Source organism: Astyanax mexicanus, chromosome 23 (assembly GCF_023375975.1).
Source record: "Astyanax mexicanus isolate ESR-SI-001 chromosome 23, AstMex3_surface, whole genome shotgun sequence".
NCBI classification, from domain to species: domain Eukaryota; kingdom Metazoa; phylum Chordata; class Actinopteri; order Characiformes; family Acestrorhamphidae; genus Astyanax; species Astyanax mexicanus.
Genome location: NC_064430.1, coordinates 14,549,292 through 14,568,275, shown reverse-complemented (window position 1 = coordinate 14,568,275; position 18,984 = coordinate 14,549,292). Strand labels below are relative to the sequence as shown.

The 18,984-nt window shown below is 34.6% G+C and overlaps 1 protein-coding gene across 8 annotated transcripts in view; it reads left to right on the top strand.

Moving 5' to 3' along the window:
• Positions 1 to 3,858: 3,858 nt before the first annotated feature.
• phf21aa (PHD finger protein 21Aa) overlaps positions 3,859 to 18,984 on the top strand; it is a 43,332-nt gene continuing 28,206 nt past the window's right edge. For 2 of the 8 annotated variants that reach the window (XM_022668154.2, XM_022668150.2), the window contains exons 1-5: positions 3,859 to 4,476; positions 11,261 to 11,320; positions 14,114 to 14,206; positions 16,274 to 16,306; positions 16,993 to 17,058. In XM_022668154.2, coding sequence (XP_022523875.2) covers positions 11,291 to 11,320; positions 14,114 to 14,206; positions 16,274 to 16,306; positions 16,993 to 17,058 — 222 coding nt within the window. In that variant the 5' untranslated portion in view covers positions 3,859 to 4,476; positions 11,261 to 11,290. Of the gene's footprint in view, positions 4,477 to 5,720; positions 6,294 to 11,260; positions 11,321 to 13,778; positions 13,826 to 14,113; positions 14,207 to 16,273; positions 16,307 to 16,992; positions 17,059 to 18,984 lie in introns of those variants that run through there. The other 6 variants (XM_022668155.2, XM_022668153.2, XM_022668156.2 and 3 more) reach the window with 5 other exon arrangements.

Below are 18,984 nucleotides of genomic sequence, written 5' to 3'. Positions count from 1 at the left end.
CTTTTTAAAAATATAATTTTATAATTAGTTTAGATTAATAAAATTACTCTATCAAATAAAATAATGTTGTTTTTTTCCTACATTGTGAATCAATACTGAAGTCATCCAGACCATAAAGGAACATATAAAGAATCATGTAGTAACTTAAAAGTGTTAAACAAACCAAAATACTCTGTGAAGCCCTTAGGTGCTCTTATCTGGAGTGCTGTTAACTTGTGGTTTTTCTGATGTGATAACTCCAATAATTAACTTATTCTTTGCAACAGAGTTAACTCTTGGTCTTCCTTTCCGGTGGTGGTCCTGATAAGAGCACAGCTGTTAACTGAAAGCTGAGCACTCCAAGTGAATCTACCTCATAAAGCTGACTGAGAAAATCCAGCTAAGATGAGCAAAGCTGCATCCAAGCAAGAGGTGTTTGTTTACTAAATAATTATTAAGTAAATATATTTTTATTTTTTATATAGTTATAAAATTTATTATTTATAAATTTTATATATTTTATAAATATATTTTCTTCATAGTTTGAATGATTTAAGTATTAATCTACAGCAAAGATCAATTTAAAATAAAAGCACATGGCAGATTTTAAAAACAAATAAAGTCTGTCATGCTGAATATGAACCATATGTGTTTTTCTCAGGTGAAAGCAGCAACTAGATTTTAAATATATTATTTGTGAAAGAAATATTGTGCTTGTTGTACACAGAAAACAAATATATTAAAAATTATAAATTTATCAAATTATAGTGTATGTTTGTGGATCTGTGTATTTGCATTTACAATGAGTAAGTGAGAGTTTATTATGTAGTATTGATTTCTTTAAAGTTTTTCTTTTGTTAAACATCATGTGTTTTAGTATTCAGTGATTTAATATAACTGTCAGAGTGATGTGGAGGAGTGCACATGACTCTGTCTCCATCTACAGGTTAACTTTGAGTACTGCACTTTTACTACCGCTGTATTATCGGGTTTTCTCACTGTTCTGAGGACAATAGTTGATGCATGCAACTCTATCATATGGAATGCAAAATAATACAATATATTATACAGTAAAATAAATAGTCTCTGAGCATTGCAAAGCAACATGGTAACACTGATTAAAGCATCTCACACAACAACCACCTTCTGATTCACTTCTACTCTATTTAATACTATTGCAATCCAAATTACTCAAGCACAAAATTAGGTTTGTTAGCAAATTCCTTCTCCGAATTCAACATAAAATCTCACTATAAATGACTACTGCAGTCTCAGAATTATTCAACCCCTTTAAAAAGAGTGCTTGTGTTATTATGTGTAGCCTGATACCAGCTTCTGGCATCGTTTCAGAGGAATCTCTGCCAATCCTCAAAGGCAGTGACCTTCCAGTTCACAAATATTCTTGGGTTTAGATGCTGACGTTCCTTCCTAGAATCCCACCAGATTTTCAGTGCAGTTGAAGTCAGGCATCTTCCAGGACTTCTTCCGAAACCCACTTAGTGGACTATCTTCCTTTATTTCAGGCCTGTAACACATTTCAAGAAAAGGTGGGAGGGTAAAATATTTATCTTTTTGTAATGATGGCATTTCTTATACTCCATTAAAAATTGTCAATGTTAACATGATTAACGTTATTTTTAATGTGAATTAAACACATGGCAATGTTCACAGAGCCTGGTGATGTATCAGGGGTCTAATTAGCAAAATAAACACAGCGGTGCTACTATTGTAACGGCTCAAGTTCAGAAAATAGATTATAGTTTTTATTTATGCTAAAATGGATGCTCTCTGTTCTTTTTTCTCTCCATCCTCTCTCTTTCACATACACTTGCATGCAGACACAAAGCTGCTAGCATCTTTCTCTTTTCAAGTTGTGCAAGGTGGAATATGGGGCTACACTAGCGTTTTTTTTTCTCCATCAAAACTCCCTCAGTAACTCAGAACAGTACAATATTCTAATTTAAAAAGCATTAAAACTACAATGAGATATTATACAACAGTAAAGGCTCAAGTCTGCTAGGCCTAAACAATACTGCACCATTATTATTGTCCCACTCCCAAACATACAGGGAAGTACCAGCATTTAAATGTTTTATTCATTATTAAATCACAGAATATTGTTGTGATTAATGCAATTAATCTTTTAATTGTATTGCCACCACTAACATAAATATAATATATTTTTGTGAATCTATTACTGATTATTTAAATTATATTTAAATACACATTATTAGAAACTTAATAATGTCTTAAGAATCAATTGACACCACTACTTAAAAAACACTCCATTGTTTGGCACTGAGTATACCAAACAATGGAGTGTTTTTTAAGTGTTATATAGCCATTCCATAAAAAGAGCACATATCTGAACAATTAAACTATACTATTAAGGAAAAGAAGTAATTTTAGAAAAAAATCCCTCCTTAAGCTTTTGAATCAACATCATGCTGAATCCGGCTTAGATTTTTTTCCATGGCACACTGGAAATATGCTTTTAATAGGTCAGACAATCCACTGCAGATATTAACATATGACTAAAGAAATGAATAAACTGCAGTCTAAGGAACCTAATGTTCTCTGGGCCCTCAGATTGTAAATTAATACCGACAGCATGTAAAGAACAACAGCCAGATTTATTTTATATCTACATCAAAATAGAGATAAAATGGTTTTATGTGATATTGATAAGATTATTGTGCATTACAAACCGCAATCTAGTTAGATGTAGACTACTATATTTTAATTTTATTTATAATCTTTTTGGAGGATGGGCCTCTCAAGATATCAAATAATATATATATATATATATATATATATATATATATATATATATACTTTTTTTTGCTGCATTGCATCGGCATCAGTTGATAATGAAGTTCTGACATTGATTCAATGTTTAGTTAAAGGTTTTGAATGGTTGGTGGGTAATGCTTTATAATACAGCCCGCTTTAACATAAAGTACCAGTAAGACCTGTTAAGTATTTTGTATGTACTATTACATACAGAGAAATTACACCAAGTTAAGGGAACCAGAGGTGTTAGATAATGAAGTACAAATACTTCTTTACCCTAATTAAGTAGAAAATTTGGTTACCTATACTTTATTGGAGTAAATAATTTTCAGTCGACTTTTTAATTCTACTCCTTACATTTTCACACATACATAAAAAAAATTAATCCTCATTAATCCTATTTAATTTCAGATTGTTTTCATTCTGTCTTGTCATTGTTTAAAAAACAACAAACAAGGCAAAAAATAATAATAATAAGTATATTGTAACACATTTACATGGTCACATTGTTTACATGTAATTTACTGCATGTTAACAGAATAAATATTTAATTAAAAGTATAGTTCATAGACTAGAATACCCTATTTACAGTTCTTTTTACATTATCCTTATTTAAGAAAAATGGTTGTTATGTAGTGTTTTTAATTAGTTATGTAAGTTTATAAAAAAATATAATAGAATATTATTTTTTACTTTTTACAGTAATGTTTTACATTTAACAGTTACCTATTTTTTAATCTTTAAATTGTCTTAAAATTAAATCAAATATATTTTAATATATCTTTGTGTAGTTTTATATGTACTTAGCATGTTAGAAGAAGTGCAATGTAAGCTCTAAATTGGTCTTATATTATTATTAGTTTATTAATATTATATAGTTTGGCCAGCTTTTAACCAGCTACCAGGTTCCTAAAACACAGCTTATTTGCTGTTTTTTCCAGCAGTTCTGCCTTTTTTGTGTGTAAATGTGCTTTAAACGGTTATTCAATAAAACAAACCCGAATAAGAAATAAGAAAATAAAGTAAAGTTGCAGGACCGTGATTACCCATAATGCCGCGCGCGCAGGTGCCTCGCTGCTCCCACTAACTTCAGTTTCCATCCGGGTCCTTTTCCCTAGGCAATGGGTGGCCGCACCACCCCCCGTTCCTTAGGCAAAGTGAAATAAATTCGCCGCACCGTTGCGTAAACTAGTGCGCCGCTCCAAACTCGTCTTTTCCTCGCGGCGCGTCCGCTTTCGCTCGAGCTGCCCGCGACACAAACCCGGTTCTCGCGCTGGAGAAAAAGTACGGGTGCGGGTTTTGGCTTATTTTGTTCACTTTGCACGTCGCACACTTTCACTGTCCCATTCTCTCTGGCTTCGCGCGCGCAGTGATACGCGGCGTGCGCAGGCCGGGCTGCTGAATGAGATTGAAGAAGAGTTCTTGTTTTGTAGCTCAGTTTTTTTTCTTCTTATTATTTTTTTATACGTGTTTTTTGTAGAAGCGAATAAATAAATACAAGCTCGCCGCCGAGGATTTACGCGCTGCGGGAGGCTATGGGGAATCCGAGGAGGCGGGCGGAATGAAGTGGGGATAAAGCCGGGCGCGATTCGGTTGTGAAATATCCAGGCTGATATAGTAAATATTTATTTAAATAATTGGTGTGTGAGAGGAGAACGAGGTTTGACTGCTGCTGCTGCCGCTGGAAGTGAGAGTACGAGGAGGGTAAGTGCTCATTTGTGGCTCTGCGATATAAGCTGGGTTAGTTAGCTAACAGCAACTTTTATTATTAGGGCTGTTTAATTGAACTCTGCTCTGGTTTGGTTTGTGATGAAGTCGATGGGGGGGTGGAGGGGTCTGTGTGTCTGTTGGTGGAAACTGTTAGGTTAGTTAGGCTAGCAGCTACTCACTCGATGGAGAAAAAAACAGGGGAAGCAGCCCCCCCCCCCTTTCTCCTTTTTCTCCCTCTCTCTCCTTTTTTCTCTCTCTCTTTTCCCCCTCATTTGTTCATTTCTGCTTATTCCTAAAGGAGTTGGGGCGAGGGGGGTAAAAAAAAAAAAAAGAAAAAAGGTACTGACTGGAACTTGATGCTCTATCTCCACCAACCAACATAACCTAGCCAGAAACATGTTTTAACAACCACAAACATTGTAAACTAAGCTTTTTATTATTTTTTTAAATAAAATAAATTATTAGCTTTAGCTAGTTAGCTAGGTTAACTAACATAGTTGTATGTGTGTAACCTCTATAGGTTAGTATGTACCCAGCCTCGCGTCGAATACAATAGTAACTAAGCTAGCTATGTTATACGTTAACCTACGTTAAAAGCTAACTAGCTAACTAACTACAGTTCACTCGCCTTTTATTTTGTTTTCAGTGTTAACCTATCTAAGCTAACTAACTATATTATACACAGCAGAAAAAAGCCTCAGCCCCAGCCTCGCGTCGTGACTAGCTAACTAAATGTCTTTATTATTTGGCGAATCTGGCCACAGTTGTGGTGTAACAGGCCGTCGAGGATGCTGCGAAGACCCGTAGGTTAAGTTTCACTCGTTTATCGCGGGGCAACTTCGCTCGCTGCCCCGGTAATAAAGGCTCCGCGGTGCGGGCGGGTGTTTTTAATGCTGTGGCCGGTAATCTGTAGCGGACTTCAACTGAGTGAAAGTGTTGGAAGGCCCGAGTGAGATGTCGGATTGTTGGAGCTTAGCGTAAAGTGATCGGAGGTGGGAGCTGTAACCTATTTCCGGTTTGCAATGCGCTGGCACGCGTTATTTATTTATTTATTTACTATTACTTTTCGCTTTCTACCGCTATTCCGCCAAGACCCGCCTTCCCGCTCTCTGATTGCACAGAGTTGACTAGTAGCGTCCCGCCACCGCGCCGTGATTGGTCAATAGTTCAACGCTTCATACAGAGCCGTATGGCGATGCTACCTTCAAGTCGTGTCGAAATTGTCATATCTACGAGGTGAGAGCACATGAACTCCACCACAAACTTGTAACTTATTTACCAGTGGGGAAACTCAGATTTTTAGATAAGCTCCGAGTTTCTCAGTTGGGACAATAGATTAATTACATTTATTTAAATTGATAAATAAATTCAATAAATTGATGCAGACAGTTCGCATTGTAAACTGCTTAACACAGGTTGTTATTAGCTAACTAATAAAATCATTAGCAATACGTGAAAAAACGTAAAAGTCTAGTAAGATTCACGGTTCTAATGGGGAAAAAAACATCTCTCAACTAATGCGTGTCCTATCATCTTCATCCTCTTGAAGTAGAGCAAAGTAAACCTCCTGTTTTTAAAACAAAAGGATTTTTCTGATGGCGTCCATTTCCACCCGACCAAAAAATACACTCGAACGCATGTCAAGTCGTAACTAGGAATTTTCGAGGAGGACTTGAAGGCAGCATGAGTTGGTTGTGAGTCTTGTGAGTGTGAAATTCTGACCAATCCCGGCTCAGCAGGGGCGGGGCTTGCCGGAAAACGGGTGACAAGGACAGTCGCTACTGTTTGGATTTCTCCGCTTTGTTGATGAGGTTTGTTGGTGGTGTTTTAATCATGTTTAATCAAGTATTTATCCAAATTTTATAGTCTAAGATTGCAGTTTAAAGCTATTTCAGACGGAATTGCTGCTTTTTCGTCCAATGCCTGTTAGCCTAACTCACAACAGGTTATTGTTGGGTAGTTTCCCTTATGCACAATGACATACTGGTACTTTCTGGCAGAGAGTAGAAGTGGCACAATTCATTTTAAATAAATATAAATAGCTAACTATGAAAGCTTTTTGATGTGTGCACTAGTGCTGGGAGGTCAGTTTAATTGAATTGATTAATTGAATTGCTCTTTTAATGCGGTTTACAAATGGGATAATTGAGGTTGTATATCTTTTCTGTCAGAAACCTGTAAAGAACTCTTTGTGTGGCAGTGTTTTTTATAAATTTAACTGAAATACAAGGAAGTTATGTTGCATTGTGTTTAATATTAAAGTTGCTGTAAGGTTGAAGGGGTCTTCTTATCAAAACAAGTAAATTACAAGTAAATCTAAATCGTAATCAAGATTCGCTCATATATTTGATGAATATTGTTTTGTTTTTTGTTTTTTTATATATATTAATACAGTTTTGCCCAGCCCTAGTGTTCTTATTTCTACTTTCTCCTAATCATAATATGTACCGACATTAGAAAAGTATCTCAATACCTCATCATTAAAAACAGTAGCTTACAATACCCCATTTATTTAGGACGGGTACTAACCCGCTCAGCACAATAACTCAACAGAAAGAAATCCCTTCACTTCCTAAAATACGCAACTTTTCCATCACAAAAACTTGTTCTGAGGTTGGATCCAGTGTCTGAAGCGAGCTCGGTCATCTTCTGCGTCTGTTTTGACACAAGGTCAGAGTCTGATATCAGTAATCTCAACACATGGGCTTGTAAACAATGTTTAAAATTTTAGATTCGAATTCACTCTCTATTCGTGAACCGATTCACTCAATGAGTCGACTCTATATTCAATCCATCGTGCAAGTTCTTTTTTTTAAATGCCTTATTCCAGTAGTTTCTGGTGTTTCTGTAGGTTTTGCCTTACTATAGTTGCAGTATTGGTATTACGTATAGTCAGGTATTGCACCGAAAATCGTAATTTTGGTATCGAGGCAACACTAACGTGTATAGCCAACATCTCATTTGTCTGTGTTAGAAAATTCTGGAAGTTATTACTACATTACTGCATTAGTATTTTTTTTTTTTTAATAATCCTTTAACAGACCCAGTTTTGTTTTGTTTGGAACAGTTAGGCTGTAGTAGGCCAGCTAGGTTACCTTTCTTCTATCTCTGTTTCTGTTGTATGAGAGGTTAATCAAGTGCAACACTTTGTTGGAGTGCTGTTTGCATTTTGCATTGATGATACAGAAGCTAGATAGTTTGTGAAGCCAAAGAACACAACCCTTACCCACAGAAAAACACACACACTGGCATCAAGATCCTCTTACTGAGTCAGACTGATAGTTGTGCTTCTCTCAATAAAAAATTAAAGCCACAATCAGGAATCGTTGCAGTTGTCAGGCCAGATTTTGGTGCTGCAACAGCACTGTTCAAAATACCAAAGCAAAAAAACAACAGGCAACAGTGTAACACTGCCCTTAAATCTGTCAAGCAATTCACGAAGGATGAAAACTGTAGTAGCATATACGAGAGCAAAAACAACACTTTCTTTAATACCATAACTAGGCTGTGTACAGTACAGTATGATCAGTTCTTAAACTTTCACAAATACATTCACAAATATTCCAAATAGATGTTTTATTCAGGGGTACACATTAATATCAGGAGTGTATGTATTAGCATTGGGGAAAATGTTTGAAGTGGACTAATATTTTAAGTCAATTATATTTGAGTGATTTTATATTATTCTTTCAAAGAGCAGTATGTTTAGGGGATGCTAGCCTAAACTTTAAACTGTAAAATATAGTTTAGGTAGTACTAAGGTTGTTTGACTCTACAGAAATGGTTATCTTTGTATCTGAAGAACCATTGAGGCATTTAGTTCTTTTAGTTTTCAAGGTTCTGAGGTTTGCCCTTTACTGAAGAACCCTTGAGTAAGATTAGGGGTGAACTATATATATATACTTTAAAATAATATCACAACATTTCAGGGTACTTTTGCGATATTAGTATTATTGATGATATAACAAAACATTGAGTTTAATACTTTATTTAATATAAAATATAAAAACAAGAACATGTGTCTGTTTGCCGTAAACAGTAACTCACCAAAACCCTGATTTTGTATTAAAAAAGTAGGTGTAACAAAATAATATACCACAAAACTGAAGCACAAGCATATAAACTGTATTCAAACGACTAGAAGTAAATAGTGAATAGCAAAACAAATAAAAAAATACAAAAATATTGGTAATATAATTTCTTTCACAGTAATTATTTCTTTTTACTGTGTCAAATTGTGATTTTTGTTAAATTTGTAATTTTTTTACCTATTTTACCTATGTTGTGGTACAGATGCATGCTATTCATTTTACTGCAACACAATAAACATAAATTACTGTTATTACAGGTAGGTGTAATTCCAATTACTGCTATTGTTTATGTAGCACCATGGGCTTGTCTTTACAGGAACAATAAAAACATTGTTTCAGCAAGGCTATTGCGGCAGCCTATTTACTGTACATCTTTATCACTTTAGCTTGAGAAAATAATAAATATGCACGCTGCATGTAAAGCTAGAGTTGAGCAGTAGGACAATATATTTTCATTTCGTATGATAAATGTTGTTGTCATTATGCATAATATGGTGTTTCTGAGCATGTTGTGGATGTTGTCAGTGCTTAAAGATCATTGATCAACTGCATGTTTCATTACAAAGAGCATAATTAGTTCTGTTTAACAAGATGAAGCGCAGTGCAGAGTTTTAATTAAAATCAGTATACTTGGTTTAGAATAGAATGCAATCGTATAGGTATTTACAGTTTTCAAATGTCTGTAAATTCCATGCTTAGTATATAGTAGTGTATATGTAGTTTTTGTCTACCCTTGTCTAAAGCTTTGCCTAATTTCTAAATCTGGTTGTAAAACACACTAGAATTGCAACAGATCACTACTGATTGTTGGCAAGTATGCATGCCTATAAAACTGTACTCTTCATCTTTGATGCTGAATAATGCAGACATTATAACTGTTCATGATGATAAAGTGAATAATGCTCTTGGAGTAATTGAGCATGACAGTCCATTGTAAAGTTATGCATATATAAAAATATCCTCTGCCTTTACTGGTGCTAAGAACTTAAATATAGAAGCAATCACCCTCTGACTTCATAAAGACATTTGTTTACTCTGAGAGTTTTTCAGTTTTTCCATAATGCCAGTCTAAATAAGTAGGTTTATGCTCTGTTTGCTCTGTTTGTGTGTCAGTCATAGGGATTAGACTGCATAGACTTTAACATGAACAGCTAGCACCACCCCAGCTAACGGAGTTGCACAGTTTGTACAATTATTAATGCTTATGTCGAACTAATTGTGCTAGTACTTGGTAAATTAGCTATGATTTAATAAAAAGTGCTGGGAAGTTACTCAAAATTAATGTGATTAATTGAGTTACTGTTTTAATGCAGTGTTCAAAATTGATTATTTGAGATACATGTACATCTTTAGCTTGTTTCTGTTATATTGTTTATTGTTTCAATGATTTTTATATTTTGCACTTTCCTGAACTAAAGTACAGTAGGTTATTTTTGTACATTGTTCAATATAAAAGCTGCTTGCAAGGTTGAAGGAACTTGCTACTTGATTTCTTTGCTACTTGATTTTTTTTTAAATAGCTAGTTTAAACTTTTGTTTTTATATTTGTTTCATATTTGTAAGTTTTATTGTGTAAAAGCAAAAAATACTTTATATATTTAATAGCTATAGATTGAGCTGTTTGTTCCTATTTTGGCTAAATAAAAAGAAAAGAAACTGAATATAACTATTTATTTCGGTTATTAAGTTAGAATTGAATTTTTTTTTTTCCCCAAATCTGTCCTAGTCCTTTCTCTTAAACATGTATCACATAGTAATGCTGACCAAATCCTTAAAAAAAAGGTTGAGATGCAGACTGGCCTCGTAGCTTATCGGAAGGTTGGAATGGATTTATGCTGCTCCAAGCTCTTTTATTTTTTTTCTCCTTTTTCTCCCTAAGCAAGAGGCACAAACAATCATGGCTTCACTGCCTGCTGTGCCAACTTCTTTCTTCATGTTTGCATAGAATGAGTATCGGGACCAGTGTAGTTCCTTTTGCAATAGATCAGCAATGATTCTGCTTAGCTGTGAAGTCTTGAGGCCAGAAAACAGTTTAAGTTACAGCAGTCCTGACTGGGGATGTTCTGATCCAGTTTACAGTTACACCTGATCTGATTTTATATCCTAATGCTGAGTGTCAGCTAGATGTGTGCAATATAACAATATTTTATTATACTGTGGAGAATTCCTATTATATCAGCAAAAAATTAAAAGCATATTGAGATGATCAACAGTACTTTAACAAACATTGACCTAACTGAACGTATCAGTACAGTGGGTGCATTTACTTCAATTTAATTGAACGATCCCTAGTCTTAGCTGATACCGATTCAGTTATTGTTGTGGTTTTTTAATAATACTGCCTTATCTACGATTTAGGAAAAATGTGTTGCAAGTTATTGATTTATAATATAAAATCATTTTACTTTGTAAAATATTATATTGTAGTTATTTCTAAGAATTATAATGGTCTGTAATGAATCTTTACAAGAAGTTAGTCTTTACTGGCATTGACCTTTCAGTTGATCAAAATATTTATAACATAATTTTCATCTCACACCAGTTACACACACCTTTTGAGATTTGAACCTCAGATTATAAAACAACAACAGTAATATTACAGCAAACATTTATAGCAAATAAGCAGAATTATAGTCCTGGTAATGGCAGGGGTTAACTGACTTCCCTCTGCTTTTTGTCTCTCCCAGTTCCAGGCTCCCCCCCACACTGCCAGTTGGATGGTGTTCAAGACAGCAGACGTTGTGAAGGTATGGAACAAACTGCTGCCTGCTTTGATCTGGGAACAGATGTGGTTCATCCTGTCCACTTTCACTCTGTAATTTGAGATTGAAATGATGGAAAGCTAATAACATTTGCCTTGTGTTTTTACATCTAATGCTGTCACAATAGCAAAAATCTGTATTTTTGTAATGCTGTTCTTAAGTGTACAGTTCTAAGCAGTATGTTTACATGCAGAGACACAGGCCTGAGACATGGTCATTTTATACATATTCAGAAACATAATTCAGTATCAGAATTATTTCTGGACAAGGTCAAGCCACATAATGATGTAGTGTAATAGTGAAAACACATCCAAGATTAATAAAAAAAAAGATACAAATGCATTTGTTCAAACCAATTTCAGCAGGTGGACGCATTTGTGATGTGTGTTATAGCAGTGTAAATATGCAATATGTTTTTTAACATAAAAGTATAATTTTTGAAACCACAATATTTTTTGGCAATTGACCAAACCTGAGCTAGGCATTATTATATATATAAAAAAGATCACATTTTGATTACGCTTTAATTTTTTGTAGTCCTGCCTTAACAACTGAAAAAAGTTTTATTACTGCTTTTTATTTGTAGGTGTGCCAAAATAGATGTCAAAGGGATTTCGTTTTAAAGAGGGTAAAACTAGAGTAAAATCAGTATTAAAGCATAGAGAATGTATACAAATAGTAATGTAACAAAATTGTGTATTTTAACATTTGTGGAAGAATTTTATTATATTGCAAAGAATATTTAGGGCATGCATACAGCAAATATAAAGTTATACAAATAATAACCTTAAAGCTGTCAGTTGTAAAACTAATACAAAATAAACTGCTTTCAAGACTAAATAAAGTTATTATATTAAATGTTTTAAAAATATTATTGCATATAATTTGACACACCCCTAATGTCTCTCCAAGAGACCTTTAACAGACAAAACTCCTCCCTGAGTTCAGTATAGACTAGGGGTGGGCGATATGGGTCAAAAATAATATCACAATATTTCAGGGTATTTTTTACGATAACGATATACTTGGCAATATAGGAAAACAGAAAAATAATTAATTAATTAATTTCAGGAATATTGTATAATAGTATAACAGCATAATCATAATGTGGCAAAATAAATAATATAGCATAAAATAATATAATGCAGCAAAAAATATTGCAAAATATTTAGTAGGGCTGGACCCGAATATTCGGGTATTCGGATATTCGTTCGTTGAGTAGGTATTCGGTTTTTAATTTTGGTATTCGGATATTCGTTTTTTTTCTCCTTTCCAGAGTTCCACCTCACTCTAACCACTTCTGTTCTCGCGGGTCCCGTCAGAATATCTTGCGCGCGGGACAGAACTGAACTGTTATTGGCTGGAGCGGGAGTTTAATCCAGACGATGCGGGAGCAAATTAATAAATAGTTAAGAAAACTGTAATAATTGTAAAAAAAAAAAAACCCTAAAGAAAACTCTCAACGCGCAGGATGGACCGACACACACACGCACACACCGATGGTGTTTGGACTGGGGTAAGGAACGGGACCACACTATTCAGCGCTGCTGTTTTAATAAATATATAAGTAAATTTGAAGCATTAAATGTAGTTTATTTAATTTATATTAGGAACGTGGGGCGGGAGTGGCAGAAATGTGTATGTGGCGGGCGGGCGCGGGATTAAAAGAAGCAATTTTTTTGCGGCGCGGTAACGAGACAGAAACGCGGGAGCGTGGAAGAGTGGGTTTAAAAATCAGTCTCGCGCAGACCTCTATTATACATGATAAAAAAATGCAGGCTCTTCGAAACTGATTTATATAATAAAACGTAAGGGGTAATGTGGCAACAGTAGGGGCTAAATCGGTTACAAAAGCCTGGCCTACAAAAATGATGTCTGAACGAATTTCCTCTTATCTAATATAATTTAAAATGGTTTAAAAATATAAAATAATTTCTAAGCAAACGAAATATTTAATATTGAGCTTATAGCCCAAGTGCAAAAATACAAAATCAGTAATTCTTTAACCGAAATAGACCAAGTACAGTTTACAATGACTGTCCTCTAATATAATCAACAATGTTTAAGAATATAAAATACTTCCTGAACAAACGTTTTTTTTTTGTTAGTTTTTTTAAGCAAATAACCTAAGTGTGAAAACACAAACAGCAATTTACTGGGCTGGCTTGCGCAGCGGAGAAACCGTGCAGCAGCAGCCTCGGTGTGGGGCAGCAGAAATTCCGGGATGAAAACACAAAGAAATCTGGGCTAAAAACACAGAAAAAATATGGGGTGAAAACACAAAAATCCGGGATAAAAACACCAAAAATCCGGGGTGAATATGTCTCGTCGGTCAGAGCAAATTGAACATTTTTCAGTGGATTAAAGGGGCCGTGATTTGCTGTATGCATGTATATATTTATTTATGTATGTAAGTGTATGCATGCGGCCGTGTGTGTTACAGAGACAGAGAGCTGTTGAGTTGGATCACTGGTCCAGGCAGGATATGATGTGAGCTGTTTTGAGTGAATCAGTACACAGAAGTGTCCTCGTCTAGTATTGAACACACATGCATACACTTGTACCCAAATCCACATAGTTAGCATCCAACAACATTACCATGAATCCATTTGAAGGACTGTTTTGAACCTTGATTAGTCAGAAAGATCAATACAAATATGTCTCTTATTTTCTCTCCCTCTTTCTCTCTCCCTCTCCCTCCTCCTCTCCACCTCTTCACCCAAACAACAACAACACCCACCCTAAACATGTCTCTGCTTCCCTTTCTCTGCTCCCCAGGCTGAGGGAGGTGTGGGATTTGGGCAGAAGGGCTTGATGATGGAGCTGCAGAGTCTGCAGGAGGCTCTCAAAGTGGAGATACAGATCCATCAGGTAACAACACACACACACACATGCACATATGTTATGACATTTAAGTGCTACTTTTAAGGAAGGATCATAAAAATGCCATTCTCTAACGAATCCGAAGCTGCTGCTGTATGTTTATTTATAATGGGAACGGGACATTTATAACAAAAAATATAAACAGCAAAAAGTTTTAAACATTGGCAACAATATCCTAATGCTTTTTTTATGCAGTAATGTAAATGAGGCCATTATGTTATGAATGTTTTGAATGTTTGGCTTGCAGCCATGAGAAGAGGACAAGCATGTAACACTATATATTATAGCATTGCAGAGCAGAGCATTCTAGTGAGTAGACCCATTCACCTGAACTGGCAGACTTTAACATCATCTCCACAACAACTGTAGCTTCATAAAACATATTTACTGTATGCACAGTTTAATTTAGAGATTACTTGTAACTAAGGGGCTATATGGAAAAACGCGGGCATAGAGTACTAATTGGAGAAGTCTGAGCAGTGAAAGAAAATGCAACATGGTATGAGTCATGTTTTAGACTTTTCTCATCTGGATAAGATTAGGTTTAGAGAAAGCCAAAAGAGGCCTTCCACCCAAAATGAATGTTCCCAACTCTTTAGTATGATGCTGGATCCTTTTTTTGTCAAAAGAAATGTCCCAGTTTCTAACTAAAGACTGTTCAAAAGATTTACTCTGGATACATATAAAACTCTGCTGAAGTAAAATGGCAGCCATTCATCTGATTAGCACGTATACATTGACTTTTCAAAAGTCTTTTAATCTTTTAATCTTAATCTTGTGTTAGTCCCACATTAGGGGAATTTAACCCTTGCTTTAGCCCCTTAACCCTCAGTGGCTGCCCACCAAACCTAGGCATCGAACCCACAACCTTGTTGTCGATGGAACGGTGCTCTGATTACTGGGCCACCACTGCCCCAAACAGGAACTTGAACTCTACAAATGCTTAACCATACATCAAGAATCAGTGATAAATTAATTGTCAAGTATTGCAAAGGCTAAAAAACAAATAAAAAGGGTGTTTTTTTTAAGTGGATCAACTATACCAAAACATTTTCCGTAACAAGTGCCAAATAACTTATCTACCAATTAACTTACCATCATCCAATCATGCATCCAGTCTTCTATATTAAGAATAAAACCCACAGTTTAAAAAATATGAATTCATTCTGGAATTGCAGGTAGGTCCAGCTATTTTACATAAGAGGAAAAGGGGGTATACCTTGCCCAATTTTTTTTTGTAGACCCTTTAAGTGTGTGATCGTACCTCTTTAAGACTGCTTGGAGCAAGACAGCATGAAAGGAGGTACAAAGGATATTTATCTAAGCAAATTTACATTTATTTACTTGCCAACAAGGTGGTGAAGGCAATCAGATCATTGTTTGATTAATCAAATATAAAATGGATGGGAAATAATGCAATAAATGGGTCAGGCTTAATCAATGTATCACTTACAGCTGTTAGCGTTCTAAAAATCTCAGTCCAAACATCTGTAAGAGCCCGGCAACTCCAAGACTTGTACATATGATTTGCAGGGGAGTGGCCACATCGTTCAAAGTTAGGATTTATGTTCCCAAATAACCTTAATATTAATTAATTTAAATTATACCAATCAGTTCTGTTTTGAATGGTTAACAGTTTAATTCGAAGATTTGTCACGGTTTGAGATTCATTGTTCATTGCTGGTATTCTAATATTTATAGTTAGATTTTGTGTATAATGTAACTCTGAATTTCACACCTTGTCTATTAACCTTAGGACCATGTGAAAGAGGTAGAAAATTCTCTTCTGGATTGAGATTTTTAAAAAATCCTACCTTCTCTTTAAATGGGTAACCAGTCAGTGAAGTCAAAAACTTTTCCTTAAGAAAATGAGAAGGAAGATTTGCTATCAAATGTTTTACTCCAAGCACAAATGCAGTACCCCCATCTCTCTCCAGGTGTCAGTATGTGAACATCCAGTACTGCACTCTGCTTGACTATCTACCGCTATACTGGACTACATGTTTTACTGTTTCTGGTCTCTCACTCTGAAACAATCTCTCTGTCTCTCTGCAGAAGCTGGTTGCTCAGATGAAGCAAGATCCACAGGTATGAACCAAATCAGAAACAAATGTCCTTTTATTATAGAAAATAATCCATTCTGTGTTTGTTCTTATGATTTAACATGCTGTATAATAACAATATTATATAAAAACAAAATGGCTTTGTCTGACACAGAACACACATTATTGGCACACATTACACAGGATCAACACAGTATTTTGGTGATATTGTTAAAGTATTTTATTATTCTTCTAATATATGAGCAATTCTAGATTATGATTTTTTAGTTATTTTAATGTAAACAAACAGCACTGTTTAAAGTGATGTGCAAGCTATTGTTTCCTTTACATTTAATAAAATGTTTTATTTACTTTAATTTGTATGTATATTAAACAACTCCCTTCTATCTTGCATGCAAACATAACCTCCTTGTATTTCAGTTCAGGAAAAGGGTAAAATATGAAAATATTTTCCACATTAGAGGTCTACAGGTTTTTGACACAAGCAGATGTCCATCTGTAAATTAGTTTGTTGAATAAAATAAAGTGAAATAAAAAAAAAAAACTGACCCGTTTACTATGTTTCTGAGCACAATCATTAAAGGTTATGATGTGAGAAAACAGAGATTTTAAAATATCTGCATTAGACTGATTAGGAGGTTCATACAGGATTAATTATTTTATTGTGTTTATGATTCACTCTCTGTGTGTTTGTGTTGTGTATGTGAGTAGAATGCCGAGTTAAAGCTGCAGCTGCATGACCTCCAGGCCAAGATCACAGCACTGAGCGAACGGCAGGTAAGAGGCAGATTAATCTGAACTAATAAAAGAAAGACTGCTGGATAAGAGAGAACATTATCTGTGTAAAAAGAAAAAAAGACAGTTAACCATTTTCTCCTCTCCCAGTGATCTGGGAAGGACAATTTTCTATTTTGCTGGCCATCAGTGTAACAGGGTTTTTCTTTTGTTTATTTCGAGTTAACATATGTTACACTTACTTTATATAGTTATGGATAACCAGTGAGTCCCTAAATTCACTTGTGTGAGCTATGGTCAGACTAAAATCTAGCAGTTCACCAATGTGTTTGTAGTAAAAGAATTACAGAGCCATGTGGTCTAAACAGAGCATACATTTTAGATCTGTGAGGCAGAAGCAGCACTTTAAAATGTCAACCTCACACTACTGGTATGAATATAAGTGTTGTGATGTAATCAGGTCTGCGGGATATGACTAAAAACTCTTATCCTGATATGTGTTAGTGTAAATTACGATATTTGATGTGATATGTTAAACTCTTTAATATAGCGTAATGTTAACCTGAAATCATTGTAGTATTGTGTCTAATTACAACAAGGCAATTGCCACTTGACAATGTTTCTTTGATAGAATTAACAATTTAAATAAATTGACTGTAATCTGTGTGCCATCCCTTCAGAAACAAGAACATTTCCACACAGTCGATTGTTGGACATGTTCTTTTTTTTTTTTTACTATTAAATTGCACACAGCTGGTAACTGAAGATGGTATAACGGTACCACTTTATAATAAGGCTCCTTTATAAATAGTTTATAAGTAGCTTATAAATGAGTTTATTAAAGTTATTCGTTAGGATATAAATACTTTATAAACCATCAATAAGCAGATACAACACACAAATAAAAAGGACAACAGTGGCCTGTTTTTTGCCAAATAGTGATTTCACATTCATTTATACTGTTAAACCTCAGATCTTTCTGAATTCATCAATCAGCAATAACATATCGGTTATTAACTTTAACTACTCAGGTTAATCTTGGATTGAATGTGGTGTATATTAACATACATTAATATTAAATAAGTAAACTTAATTCTATATTATTGACCAAAACAAAATAGGATATGTTTTATGTGTTTTAGCTACTTTAAGTTTGGTTTATAAAGTATTTACAACTTTACAACCTAATTATTAACCATTTAACTCCCTCACAGGCTGTTTATAAACCCTTTTAAAAAGGAGCCTTATTTTAAAGTGGTGCGGTATTATAATATGGTCCTTTTCTATATCGTGTATTTAATGATTTTGGTATATTGACATTCTTGAAATGATATTGGACAGCCCTTATTGCAATGAAGGGCATCATCAATGTGCTCATGAACACTGAAAGATCCTTTCCCTCTCCAAGCTGCAATCCCACTGCTGGACCTTTCACTGTAATTACGTTATTGACTTATCGTAGAATATATGGGCATGAACTCTGTAATTTTTGTTGGCTTCAGTTTTTCCCATTTTGAGAACCCATTAAGACACATGAGCTTTATGCCCATTATAAACTGTATTCAAAATAATTGTTTTAGTTTTAATAATGTATTTAAAAATCGATATTCCACTGCAGTGTCTGAATATTCTTATTTACTAAATGTTTATAGCTCTTGCAAAAGTTGTTACATTGTTACATTATTATAATACTATATAACATATAATATATATAGTAATTCATTCTGGGACAACTTATTGGATTATTGTGTGGCCTTGTAGGCAGCACAACTCTCACAACACAGAATCTTAGCTGTGCTTTTCTGCAAGGTGCTTGTAACTGTACATCATTGTTCAACAGAGAGAGCTATATAAATATAATATTCTCTGTTCAAAAATATTGCTAACATATCACATATACATTTGCTTTTGTGCACATTGTGTATTGCATGAGAATAATGTTAATGTTAAACGGACTAACTTCAGCTG